The following is a 14,157-nucleotide window of genomic DNA, read 5'->3' as shown; positions in this document are numbered from 1 at the left end:
CTGTAACATGGGATAGGTTTCACAGTTTCATGGACTCAATTAGGGTCAAAAAATAGTGTAATAGGTACTTCTGATATGCACATCTCCAACGGGGAGACATGACCCCAGAAAAGGACATTTACAATGAAAGCAACTGAGAAAAAGAAAATCTCTGGGTGATGCACAGGTGTATGCAAAGCATTGCAGAGGTGGTGGAGAATAAGGGACTGGGACTGCTGCTACTCTCTTCCTTGGGATATCACAAACAAACATGTAATTTCCAGTCAACATAATAGATTCTCATGGGCAGACAAAGTAGATAATTCAGATTATGAGTTCCTGGATTCTTCAGTCAATTGTCCCTTGGCTGTTCATCACTGTGTAGCTTCCTTAGCTCTATGGAAGCACGGGAGATGCTTTCACCAGAAATGGCTCTTAAACCTCTAAGATAAACAGCTGAAATGCAACACTAGGAAACAGGCCAACACAACATAATTCAAGTAAAACTGAATGAGTAAAAACTTAAATGAGTAAAACTGATACAAAATGCTCTGCCCAAGATGTTTCTTAATGGACAGAAACATTATTTGAAAAAAACTCTTTTTTTTTTTCATTCAGAATGCCTTTAATTATCTCAGAAACATTTTGTTAATAAAATGAAACGTGTTGATGCTGCTCTTATGCCTGATGTAAGTTGTTGTTCCTTGTGAATCCCGGTCCTTTTCATGAGACCTTAGACCATGGAATGACATTACTCATTGCCTACTTTCTCTACCCTAAACTAGGACATGTAATCAGATTAATAACCTCAACCTACAAAAGAGAATAAAAGAATGAGCAACCATATATTAACTCACCTGTGCCTCTTGGTGCTTTTTCTAAACTGGCATTTTTGTCATCCAAGCTTCCATCAAAAGAAACACCAGTTTTTGATTAAAACTTTCATTTCCATCAACATTTTCCTCAGAAAATAAAATATTTTTTAACCAACTTTTCTGAATCCTGTGATTATCCATGAGAGGACACACTCCTTATGCTTCTTCCTGGCAGCCACAGCAGCTCAGCTAGGAGATGGGCGGGCTGCAACAAGCAATGCTGCAGTGAAGCAGAGGAGTACTCTGAGTATGACTGTGCTCCTCCTTCAGAAAATTCCAATTTCATTATAAGAAGAAATCACCTGTGATTCTTTACCATTTTCACATGAACCACAAACTGGTTCCCATCATTTATTTTAGTCCCTCTACTTCCCAAGTGCTCTGTTTACCCTTGTAACCCATTTTATCTCCTGAGCCCTATTTGCTCATTTGACTAAACACTGCAGAAGACCTTGGCAGAGCTCTGTCTTCTCTGACTGGTTTTACAGACATCCAAGTAACTAAATCCTTGATGGATGCCTGTGCTGGGATCATGTTAGTTCAGTGCCTGACACCCCATTGTATGCAAGGAGGGCTGCTTCAGACATGAGGGGTGAATGGAATCAGGTGGGAGTAAGGCTGAAAATATTAACAGAAGAGATTAAAGGGAAAATGAGTTGAGTCGTGCTACAAAAAGTAATGCTGGAGAGAAATGATGAGGATGGAAACAAGAAATGGAAATAAGAGAAAACTAGAAAAGCCAAACAACAGAAGAGGAAGAAAAAGGGGCACACACACACACACACACACAGACACAAACCACATATAGAAATACCAAATATAGAGAAATGTCAGAGGGAGCAAAAAGCCAGGGGCAAACAGAAGAAGGAAAGTTTGAAGAAAATAATGAGAAAAAAAGATATATTGACAACATGGGATGGTAATGTTAAAAAAAAATTAAACAGGTCATAAATTATCCGAGTTGGAAGGGACCCACAAGGATCGAGTCCAACTCCTAATATAATAGTTAATTAGGTAATATAAACAACGTGAATGTAAAAATATAGTTTACATTTTGTGGTCTGAAAGAATGATGGGGAGACCAGAACCTCAGCTGGTGGCTAGTTTTTCTAATCAGATTAAACTGATCTAAATTTAACTGAATGGACATGAAAGCAAGAAGGAACAGAATACAATGTACGTGCTGCATCTCTTTTAGAACTATAAAAACATCCTGAGTCATTCCAGAAGAAACATGTGGATCCTGGAATAAATCATAGAGTGGTTTTGTTTTCCTTATCTTTCAATATTTTCTTTCTTTAATTAGTGGTGGCAGAAAACTAACATGTGGTGAGATTTGAAAAACCACAGTAACCATACTAGCTCAACGAGAGTAAATTTCCTTTCAGAGCTGTAACATGTACAAAAGCAAACTACATGTGGGGGCTTCATTTGCATAGCATGCAGATTTTCAAATAGGTGTCTTAAAAAGAAAAAACCCTTTCCATTCGCCACAGTGTGAAGGTGAAGCACAAAGTGTCTGCAAGGAAGGCTGTCTGGGCTTTGTAATTGGGTCAAAAGAAAATGCACTAAGGAGGTAAGTGTCACCAGCTATCTTTTATTAATTTTGGCATTAACCTAAATGGATTTAATTCTTCTCTTTCTGAAAGACTGTTATTCCTGTTGAATTTTGACTATATTGCAGATTAAACATGAGATACGTCGAAACTGGAAAGAACATGAGTATGGAAAAAAATGAGCAAAGTTTTGTAGTGGGTAATCTAAAATTCTGATTTATCTTTTAATGAAACAAGCCATCCCATTACATTGAGTCACATTCCATGAAACAGGGTTGATAATATTTAGTTGCTTCTGAGGCTACGCTGTTAGTTTTCAAAATGTGGGCAGATGTCTGGAAGAGACGCTGTTTACTATTACTGGCAGAAGACGTGAGAGTTTGAATATGGATTACAATCATAATGGATTTGGTTGGTGATTTGAAGTCATCCATTTTTATAATACAGAGGGAATTATTACTCATTATTTGCTGCTTACATGACTGTGGTGGGCTAGATTTGTCTTTGTGTAAAGAAGTTTGCATTGTGAAGCTCAGAGCCTTCTCATCAGCTCCAGAGATAAGAAAGAAACACTTAAAGACCCACAGAGAAACGGGCCACAGTGAAATACCAGCAAATCCCTGTACCAACACATAAAGTGTTCCTACTCTCAATGTGCTGTTTTTAACAGGATTGGGGCCCGTGTTTCAAAATGTCAGATATGCTGAGCAGGAATCAGTGGTTTGCTTCAGATGGCATTTAGACAGAAAGTTATCTGTAAATAGGATCTAGGCTGGCATATATATCTGCTATTACAAAAAGTATATGCACCTTATCTTATCAAAAGTAGATGCGCTATTCCTCACAGCACTTCAAGGACAGGAAAATTAGAAATGAAACTTATATTTCCTTTTCAAGAAAGTACAGAAGATGCCTTATGAGCCTCATCTGTAGCCCAAATCAGAGGTAACTTAGGCAATCTCTGTTACTGCATTTTGAAATGTAAATAACTTAGCGAAACAGTACAAAATTATTACATCTATATTTTTTTAAGTAAAATCCCTTCTTAGCAAAGATTAACAGAGTGTCCTGAAAACTCATGAGGCTTTGATGGTGAAAATTATTATGAATTATGAAATAAACAGTACAATGAAGAGTACTTCATTATTGTGACTGAGGATGTCTTGAAAGAGTTGCAGGATCTTTGCATGCTGCCAATCATCTAAATGCACAAAACCAAAACGCCGTGCGATAGTTTTGCACCTTCCCCGACATCACTCATGCATCCTCTCCGCTCACACTGCGCTGCTCTCTGATGCCAACCAGTGTCTCGACACTACCTGCTGCTGATCCTCCCAGGCTGCTGAAAAGATAGGTGTCTTTCTGCGAGTGCTGCTGGTGGGTGCCTTCAGAGCAGTGTGGCAGCTGCCAAGAATACACGAACTGTCCCACAGTGGGCCAAAGGTCCACTCGGTGCCATGTCTTATTTGTGGGAGCAGCCAGAGGCAGACACCTGGGGTGAAGAAACACCTGCCTTGTGGTGCTTGTCCTGGGATCTGCGTGCAACTCTCAGGAATCCACCTTTAGCCAATTTCCTGGGCTGGGGGCTTCCCGCAGCCTGTTACAAATAACAACCTACGTGGGCCTATCAGATCTGTGCTCGCCTAATCCCTCTTTGAACTCATGTATGTTTTTCCTCTGTGATGTCCAGGAGCAAAAAATCCCCCAATTTTATCAGTGTTGTGTGATGATATCTTATTTTACCTGATAGCTTTGTGGGCAGCCATCTGTGTGCTCTCATTGTGTGACTCAGTAAATAATTCTTTTTCATTCACACCCTCCCCAGACTCATGGTTTTAAAGAACTATCGTGTGTAAGTAGTCTCTTTCCCAGGCTGCCTTTTTTGTCTTTCTTCAGCTAGTTGTTCCTTGCTCCTGATTACTATAGTAATAATCTTGCCTTACCATATGCCTCCCGAGAGGGAATGAGCAGAACGACGTTGTAGTTGTGCTGTGGGGGCCTGACAGATTTCTACAGAAGTATTACGTTGATTTCCATTTTCTTATTTCCTGCTTTTCTAATCATTCTTAACAAAAATGTCACCCTTTTATGCTGAGTTTTGTGGAGACTGAGATAAGGTAGAACAGCCCCCAGACCATTTAAGACATTATAATTTAATACCAATGCATTTGAAAAGAAATGGAAGGTCGTAGGCAACTAGAGAAGAACGACAGATCTCTAAAATATGTCCCAGGTACCTAGAGAGCAACGGAATCACTTGTGGTAGTCAGACTCCAAAACTTCATGCCCATCCCATTGCCACATTGCAAATCTTTTGACCATTGCTGCACCCCAGGTCTCTAACTGCAGCTGCTGGCTTGATTTATCAGAATCAGAAAATTAAAAACAGAAATTTAAAATGGAGACAATCATAGTTGTCTGCTACAATTGTTTCTCTTTGCCTTCTATTTTAACTCATCTTCTCTGCAGTGAAACTCACATATGTCTCTTCAATGCACTGAATTTACCAAACATATTTCAAATGCTCAACTGCTTATGGAGTTAACCAGATCCATGACGACAGACAGTGAATTAGTTCAATCAACAATAAGGAGTCCAAATTAATTTTATATTGAGTCCATTGAAGTTAGTTGGGTCACAATCCAGATTGATTTCACTCTTTTTTTTTTCTTTTTTTTTTTTTCACTGTATGCATATAACAGTGAAGATTTTTTTTTTTTTCAGCCGTAACAGTCAAAACATGCATGGGTGTGTCAACATACACACACCTATAGAGGGAAAAAATGAAATCCTCATTTCAGGGTTTTTAAGGATCTATGTCAAATCACATTTTGACATGATGCAACATTTTTGTTTCATTCCCTGGGTATGGTCTGTGGAAAGCAGTACCATACTTAAGTGGCTAGGGAACCACTGGTACTGTGAAATATTCTGTTTTGAAAGAAAATATGAGCATGACATCTTTCATCCTGTATTTCTTTATGTCCATAATTCTATTAAGCTAGGCATAGCTTACAAGGCTATCTGGTGTCTCTAATGACAAAACAAGACTCAACTAAGTGTTCAAACACAATTTCTGAAATAAGAAATTAGAATGTAATTTTTAGTTTTTTGTTTTTTGTTTTTTTTCTTCCCTGCTAACATGAACATCTAAATTACACTAAGGACAGAGGTGGGGGAAAGAACATTTACAGGTTTTTAAATTCAGGAATCATAAAAGGAAGTATTTTCATGTCTAGTTACAGCTAATTTTAGCAACAGACCTGAACAAATCACAGAACCATAGAATGGTTTGGGTTGGAAAAAACCCTTCGTACCTGGGGGGTACGAACCCCCCCCCATACCTTCCTCAAGACCAGGTTGCTCAAGGCCCCATCCAGCGTGACCCTGAACACTTTCAGGAGTTGGGCATGTTTGTACCAAGCAGACAAATACAATTATATTTTCCATCTTTATCTGGGTATTTGCATATTTTATTAGCGGCTCAGGCAAAAGATCTGAATAATGTGCACCTTGAAATATGTCAGTTTATTATTTTTTCTTCAGAAAACAGTTCTTAGTCAGTTTTGTAGTTAATGTTTGCTCCAGTTTTGCAGTTCTTCATGACTTTCAGTGAAACCTTTGCAGAAATAGGCCATAATTCAGGAAGTGTTCTGAGGACAGTGACAATTGACACCTTACATTTTATGATTCTAATGCTGGCTTGTCTATTTAAAAACAGTATCACATTATATAGGTAACTGAATTAGTAAATGACTTGCCTCCAGCTTGCATGTCTCCAGCACAGATAAGGTTAAGTATTTTCCTTTACGTAAAAAAGCAGGTTATTGTCATTGCTTGTCAGGAGGAAGTGGTGATAATTTCAATTGAACTCTGTACCTTTGACTAATGTCATCTATTGACGCTGATTGTAAATGTGCTTGAGACAGCCACAAAAGAATGTGACAGAATCACACATCCTCTTCGACCTGATCTTCTGACCATTTTCAAATCTGGTAAGTACTAACATAAGACAGTTTATCTATAATTTATGCTGAATGTACTAAACCACATGCCTTTGTAGGAGTGTGCTTACAATGGTAGGTAATGCTTGAAAAATAATTTCTGGTTTCCTCGAAGTGCTGAGAATTTTTTTCCTTATAGAAATCTGTCTTTTTCCTGAGGTTTTTCTTTGGTTTGTCTTTTGCTTTTATAATTCCAAATACTTTGTACTGAAGAATGCATTTTAGTCTTCTTTTTGAGTATTCACATACTGCTTTCATAGTGAAAAGAAATGTTAATGTAGATAGAATGGAAGATAGTAGGGTTAAAAATACAAGACTTATGTGATATTTAATATGCAGAACCTGAGTATGTTTGTGTACATGTGCATAGACGAGCCCATATGCAATATATAAAGAATATTTGAACATACCCAACCACACCCACCCTTATATATGTGGAAATTTATTTTTGACAATTTCCTAATACATTAGTGCTAAATAAAGCCATAAATATTCAGGTTATAAATTATAAAGCTGCCTATTGTAAGACTATTGGAGAGATTTAATTTAGGGTGGGGAAAATTGTTTAAAGAGGTCCTGATTCACCTTCCTTTGCAGCCAGTGCGCCTTCCTAATAACTTCAGTGAATGCTGTTTCAGAATCATAAAAGGAAATCAGTTCAAGAGGTTTAAATCAGGTCCTAAATCTGATCTTTGCTATTCTGGTTTCAGTTTGAATCTTTGTCTACTACTCTCGTAGCAACCAGCCTCGGGAAGCTTTTGCTGGGCAGTGGAAGTACTTTTGTGAAGAGATGTGTGACTGCTGGTGCCCTTGTGAATTCCTGTACCACTAGAGAGAGCATGCAGCTCTCCTGTGCTCAGTAGCTTTCTGCTGAATGCTTCTGAGGAGCAGAGAGCCTTTCTTCAGTGCTATTCTGAAGAGGTGTCCTTACAGACTTTAAGAAACACTTGTACTTCCCTTCTTCTAAATTGTGTTCACCCTGCCTTCTTCTCTGTACACTTTATACTAATGTTTAAGAGTTACTTTTGCAACATGGAATACGGAGCACTTTTTTTTAGAGAGTATATATACCATCAGGCTCTTTGTATGTTACAACCATGTACATCCTAGAAAGATATTTGTCATTCCATTTTTTTTTCCGAGAATAAAATAGCAGCTCCTAAAATAATAACCTAGACAGGTATCGATTTAGTTCTGATTGAAGAGTTACCGTGCTGACAGCCTGGTGCAAAGGGTAACAGGGACACCGAGAAGGGGGCGTGTGTCTGCCTGGCTGGGGGCAGAGGAGGGTAAAGCAGCAGATGGAGACTAGTGGTGCTCAGAGAACACAGGCCAGGAACCACAGCCCTAGGTGAACTGTACAGCATCACTGCTTGCCTTATACACCTTTGCACTTCAGAGAGACACTTTAAATTGTTAAAGTTTGCTTCAGAAAGCGTTCAAGGGCTTTCAGGCTGTCGTACACCAGCAGCTTTTAAAAATCAGCTTTGAAACAGTGGCAGAGGAAGCTGGAGTGGTGGTTAAAGGTTTAATTAAAGGAAAGGAAAGCCAGAGAAGCTGTGATGCTTAGACAACATCATATGGTATGGGTTTCTACCCATCTGAAGACCTGCAATTTGAGCCAGCCTCCTCACATGAGTCACACAGAGTTTGATCCTCGTTACACCTTTGGACAGTGAAGAGTGTTCGGTTCCTTCCCTCCCCCAGCTTCCTTCTAATATCTGGACTGCATCTGCCCCACTTTTACAGATTATCAGTCTCTCCCTTTCTCAAAACTCAGGTAATTCCCAAACAGGAAAGATTTGTTAATCTAGACTTAAGATTGACCCACGTATACATCCTAATTTACAACACAACTAGTAAAAAGCAGAGAAGCTCTGAATGAAACTGACGCTCACACTCTTGGCAAATAAGGGGCCAGTCCCTGCAATTACTGTGTGGTTATGTGCAGTTCTCATGGAGCAGGTAAGGGAAAGGAGGGGAAGACCGATTTCATGCAGGGGAATGCTGAGGAACTAAATCTCCTGCCTCTGGGCTCCTGTGTGAGGTTAAGCGAGTCATTTAAACCCAGCTTTGTGCATGTGGCCACCAATGGCATGTTCCCCATTTTATCCACCTGTGACTTCAGACCCTGTGGTCTGATTTGCAGAAGTCTGAGCCTCCCTGCAACCAGAGTCAATGGATTTAGTAATTTACATAACCGAAGTACTGTACTGCATAATGCTAGGCACTCCTAAAAGTGATGTTAGGGTGGGGGACAGGTGCCCCAAACTGAACATCCCAAGTGATTACTTACAGTAATGACTCAGTGCTCTAGTCCCTTCTCTGTAAAACAAAATTAATCACACACACACAAAAAAAAAAGTAAAAAGTTTAGATAGTGCATTATTGTTACGGAATATAGTAACGTGCTGCTGTTTTACTGTTCTGTATACATCTCAATACACTAATTTACATTGTCATACAGAGTTTTTGAAAGTAAAATGTCATTTATTTGTATTTCTTGTGGTGCAAAGTCAGTGTGAACTGAGAATCACATATTCTCATGCATCGCTTATTAGCTCTCTGAATAAACAATCCATATGTAAGACTGTACTCATAATCGTACCCATGCAAGCCATCCACCCTCCCAGCTGCACAAAGTGCTGCAGCGATGTGTGATTTGTTGAGATGCTATCTTGTTTATATAGCTGAAGTGAGATGATTCTTCTTTGAATAACTTGTATTTCCAATTGTTTTCCTACTTCTCCACATTTCTTGTGCTGCTTTCCCCATCAAACTCTTTCTTTTTTTTTTTTTTTTTCATTTTCAGAAATCCTCGGAAAGCATTCTGTACTTCTTCACCATATATATATATACATATATATATAACCTTTTCAGAAGTGTACTGGCAAAATGAATATTGTAAGTACTCAATTAACACACTACATCAGTAGATAATAAAGCAATGAACCTGGCAGTCCCAGATCTTTGAGGCTGCTGGTCCAACTGCCATAATTTCAGGAGTGATTGGGTGATGAGAAGTTTCTTACTCAGTAGATTTCACTGAAAATGCATGCCATTTCTTAGGTTTGTTACCTCCTCATTTAACAACCAGCCTGGTGTCTGCATTGCAAGGAACTGCATCTCAGGCTAGCTATCCCAGAATTTAGATTCTTCTGTGATGGCAAATTATTCCTTTCTGCATAATGTATTAAGGGATGGAATCCTTTGGGCCATCCCAAAAGATTATCTCCATGTTTATAGTTTAATTAAGATTTTGTGATCTTCACTAGTTAGTTCTTTTATGTGTGCTCTCCAGTGTTAAACACATTTGTAATTTGGGTGGGTGGAAACTGTAAACCAGGTAGTACTGGAGGAAACAACACTGCTATGGACTGTCTCAAGAGAAACTTGATATGGGCTTGAAGCTGAAGGGTAGGAAGTGCTGGACAGAAATATTACAGTTACTATAAGGGAAACGTTACTTCCATTTCAAATCAGCAAGCCTTGCAATACTATTTTTTCCAAAGTCATTACTATATTGTATTTGTATAATGTTGTTATCTATCATCTTTCAATTATATAGAAATTACGGAGATTTAAGGTGTGAGTTAACTTGTGATCTTCTTTTTTTACAGACAGAGTCTAGTGTCACAGATTATCTGTATGATTCAGACTATGCTTCTCTAGTTGCACAACCCTGCTTTAAGTGGGAAGTGAGGATCTTCACAAAAGCATTTCTGCCAGTTGCATACTCGTTGATTTGTATCATCGGCCTACTTGGTAACATCTTTGTAGTGATGACCTTTGCTTTATATGAAAGAACCAAGTCCATGACGGATGTTTACCTCTTCAACATGGCCATCGCGGACATACTGTTTGTTCTCACCCTCCCACTGTGGGCAGTGAACTATGCTGCTGACAAATGGATTTTCGGTAATTTCGTTTGCAAAATGGCCAGAGGTATCTATGCAATCAACTTTAGCTGTGGCATGCTGCTTTTGGCCTTTATCAGTGTGGACCGGTACATTGCAATCGTACAGGCAACAAAGTCATTTAAGCTAAGGGCAAGAACACTTGCATACAGTAAACTGATTTGTTTGGCTGTGTGGGTATCATCAATTTTAATTTCCAGTTCCTCTTTTCTATACAGTGAAAGTTACAGCTTCTCCATCAACGAAACCAAAGAGATTTGTGACCACAGATTTGACAAAATGGCTGAAAGCACTATGCTGAAATCACTGCTGTTGTGTCTACAAGTTGGATTTGGATTTTTTTTACCTTTCATATTTATGTTTTTTTGCTATACATTCATAATCAAATCCTTACAACAAGCTCAGAATTCCAAGAGAAACAAAGCAATTCGTGTGATTGTATTAATTGTAGCTGTTTTCCTAGTTTGCCAGGTACCCTATAACATTGTTCTTCTTGTGGCAGCTGTAAATATGGGTAAGATGGACAAATCTTGTGACTCTGAAAAGGCAATGGCCTATGCAAAATACACCACTGAAGCCATAGCATTTTTACACTGTTGCCTGAACCCTGTGCTCTATGCATTTATCGGAGTGAAGTTTAGAAGTTACTTTGTGAAGATAATGAAGGACCTATGGTGCATGAGACACAAGAAATACAATAAACGTGGTTCAAGGACAAATTCCGATATTTATCATTCAAGACAGACTAGTGAAATTCTGACTGACAATGCATCTTCTTTTACTATATAATACAATTTGAAAAACATTATTACTGAAGGACTCTGCTCACCAAGCAACCCAAACCAGCCTCACTGTGCCTGTGGTAGCCAGTCGTTTGGGCTTCTCTGCACCTCAAAGGGAGCTCTCATGACCAACAACTCCTTTCAGGAAAATGATTAAGATAAAATAACAACACTGTCCTGTGGAAAACTGAAGTCTTATTCACCTCTCTTAACATTCATGCTCTTCTAAAGTGCACTCTTGTAGAATTATTAAAAGTGAATTTTACAGAGGAATGCTTCTTGTTTTTAATAATAATAATAATTAAAAAAAAAGTGTCTTCTCTGTTCTGCATCACTGAAATATCTCAAAAGTACTAAGTAAATGAATCAGTCTATGTCCCGGCTCATTCTGCTTACATTTATGTTGTTGCTATTAACTATTTTTACCTGGAAATCTTATTTAAGTGTAGGTCTCCATGGTGCTTTTGCTGCAGACAGGTCACTTTATAATACCAACCTAAAATATGGCATTTTGAGCAAAGTATGGCAAGCAGAGCTAACATAGAAATGAAGAAACAGGCTCAAGGATTCTGGAATAGGTGGGCTTAGGTGTCAGGTCTCATAAATCTTTGCCCAGTTCTATGCTCCACCTGCTCATCGGAAATTGCAGAAGGTTACGCCAAAGCTGAGACTGGTTAAAGCCAACAAAGACATGCCTACTAAAGACAATGTTACAATAAATAAATAACACAAAATAAAGAGAGCTTTGCAACATGCACAGAAAGGTTTTCTGAAATCTCCTTAGACTATTTTCTGAACAGAGAAAGCAGCTTTATCTGAGAGATTCTTCCCTTCATTTGGCAGTAGATTCCAGTTCTGCCTTCAGTTGAAGCTGATCAGCTTGTGAACATTTTTCTGTGTTGTTATTTCTTTATGTTATTTTTTTCTTTCTAGCTGAAATTCACACTCCACTTTCCAGAAGCTAGAAAACTGAACAGAAATGTAATTATTCAAATTCCAACTCTTTTTTTTTCTTTTTTTTTTTTTTTTTGAACTAGATTCATCAAAAAACATGCATTTCTTTGTATTTTGCTATTGTTGGCAAAGCTTCCTTAGGAAGGGATTTACTAGCACGAAGTATGTATGTATGAAATTTATTCTGTTAGCTCCAAAATTATTAAGGTCTATGCCTAAAAATAAAACCAGAATCTGACTTAATTCAGCCAAAATTTTTACTGAGTTAGTCAGCATTTATCTCGCTCTGGATATAGGGATATTTCTAATAAATTCAACTAGTTTTACCCAGCAAACCCTCAGTGGAACTTGTGTTCATTGAGGGAGCTTCACCACCTTGTAACTGTGCAGGGTGTGGAGAGGTAGAGAGGAACAGGAGCTGATGCATTCCATAGAGCTGGAGGGCAGAGGGGCAGGGCAGGACGTAGGAGAGGACAAGAACACACCTGCTACCTGCTTGCAGTCTGCTGAAGTTCCTACCACAAATTAATGCAATGTGCAGCTCACAGTTTGCCTTGGATGTCCTCTTTTATACTCATGGCTGAGGAGACAGAGAAAGAAGTAACCACATCTTTCAGTGGCAATCCAAAGGGCCAAGAGGGGCAGTGCTGGAGCTGAAGAAGACTTGAGGAAGGGTGTTGATATGGTACGATGTGAAATTGGTACTGCTTGTGCTGGTGTAATCCATCCGTGTTTACAGTGCACTGTGAGGTTCTTAAATATCAGTGCCAGATGTGATAAAGATTGTATGCATTTATCATCACTGAATAGTAACTTAGGCAAGAATATGATGCAAAATAATGTAAATGCATATGTGTGCATTTGCTGTATGATCTTCTGCATGAGAATTCAACAAATAAAAAATGTTACTGAAAAGGAAAGAAAAGCCTCATCTTTAAGTTTCTTGCTACATTTATTACCTTGAAAACTCTCTTATTCAGTGCAAAATCTGTCATGCCTGAGGACAGCATGTCACCCTCAGGATCTGGATAAAGGACCTATGCCCTGCTGCACTGACTTAAACCCACCCAGTGCCACAACAGCTCTCAGGCAGACCCCTGTGAGGCTTGAGCAAAGCCCGCAGCCTCCTGCAGTCCCTGTAGCCACGTCTGCAGGACTTGTCATCAGTCCGTGACAACTTTGGTAAAAAAATCACTTGAGGTACAGCTGAAACCATGAATGATCTCCCCATCTCTGGGAGAAATGGGGTGAGAGGGTGGGAAGAGCTCACAAGGGGCTGCTGAGCAGGTAGAAATGGGGCTCCAACCAGCGGGGCACAGGCTTGGTGTCCTTACAATTTTTACTTGAATTTGGTAGGCAACTACAGAAGCGTGGGTTGTTAAACATTTAATTTACGCGTAATACCTCCTTAATTTGTGTGTGTGAGAGAGAGAAATCTACTCTCAGATAAAAGAGTGAGACCAGTTCAGAGTGAAACCACGGGAAGGGCAGAACCCAACTGGTAGGCATTGGGCAGCTGACGGTCAGCAGATGTCACTGGTGATCCTCCACCTCCAGACATTCGGAGTCTTTTGTTCAATGAGCACATCAACAGAACTGTGAGGTGAGCTCAGGTTGGTGCTGGGAGTTTAAGGAATGTAAAAAGGGCACAGATTTATAGGAAATTGGGTGGTATTCTCACTGCAGAATAACTTTTCAGAGCTTGCTATGGAAGCTGGTTTTTACTAAAATAACTGTGGTAGCTGTGCAGTACACTGCATAGTCAATACATGGTGAAAATTTATTTTGTGTTGCATATATTTCAGCAGTTATTTCTGAAGAAAAAAATAATAGTTTTTAGACGGATCTTCATTTTCTATTATGTTTAAAGACCGAAGAATACATACTGTGTTGTGTCAAGGCATAGACACAGAAAATGCAGCTGATAAGTTTTGACAAGGCAATTCATATCCTCCTCCAGCTGGAGGCTGGGGTTGGGCTGTGGTATTGGTTGCATGTACAAATTCTTTGTTTGTCAGTGGATTTCATTCTGCTTTTGGTTGCTACGTGGGGGCCTTGCTTGACACTTCCCATTCAAGTGGTTCAGAAGG

The 14,157-nt window shown here is 39.1% G+C and overlaps 1 protein-coding gene across 4 annotated transcripts; it reads left to right on the top strand.

Moving 5' to 3' along the window:
* The first annotated feature begins 866 nt into the window (after positions 1-866).
* On the top strand, positions 867-12,992 carry CCR6 (C-C motif chemokine receptor 6). Of its 4 annotated transcripts, none has more exons than XM_080588453.1 (4): positions 867-1,773; positions 2,351-2,430; positions 9,227-9,318; positions 10,035-12,992. In XM_080588453.1, the coding sequence occupies exons 3-4, from the start codon at positions 9,310-9,312 to the stop codon at positions 11,118-11,120; spliced, it is 1,095 nt and encodes a 364-aa protein (XP_080444579.1). In that variant the 5' UTR covers positions 867-1,773; positions 2,351-2,430; positions 9,227-9,309; the 3' UTR covers positions 11,121-12,992. The 4 variants fall into 4 exon arrangements, with proteins under 4 accessions (XP_080444579.1, XP_080444581.1, XP_080444578.1 ...); XM_080588455.1 differs by adding an exon at positions 6,340-6,405 and having other exon boundaries at positions 867-2,430; XM_080588452.1 differs by adding an exon at positions 2,539-6,405 and having other exon boundaries at positions 867-2,430.
* Positions 12,993-14,157: the final 1,165 nt, after the last annotated feature.

The sequence above is a fragment of the Anser brachyrhynchus genome (genome assembly GCF_964034855.1).
Source record: "Anser brachyrhynchus genome assembly, chromosome: 3".
NCBI classification, from domain to species: Eukaryota; Metazoa; Chordata; class Aves; order Anseriformes; family Anatidae; genus Anser; species Anser brachyrhynchus.
This window is presented reverse-complemented; position numbering and strand designations above follow the sequence as displayed.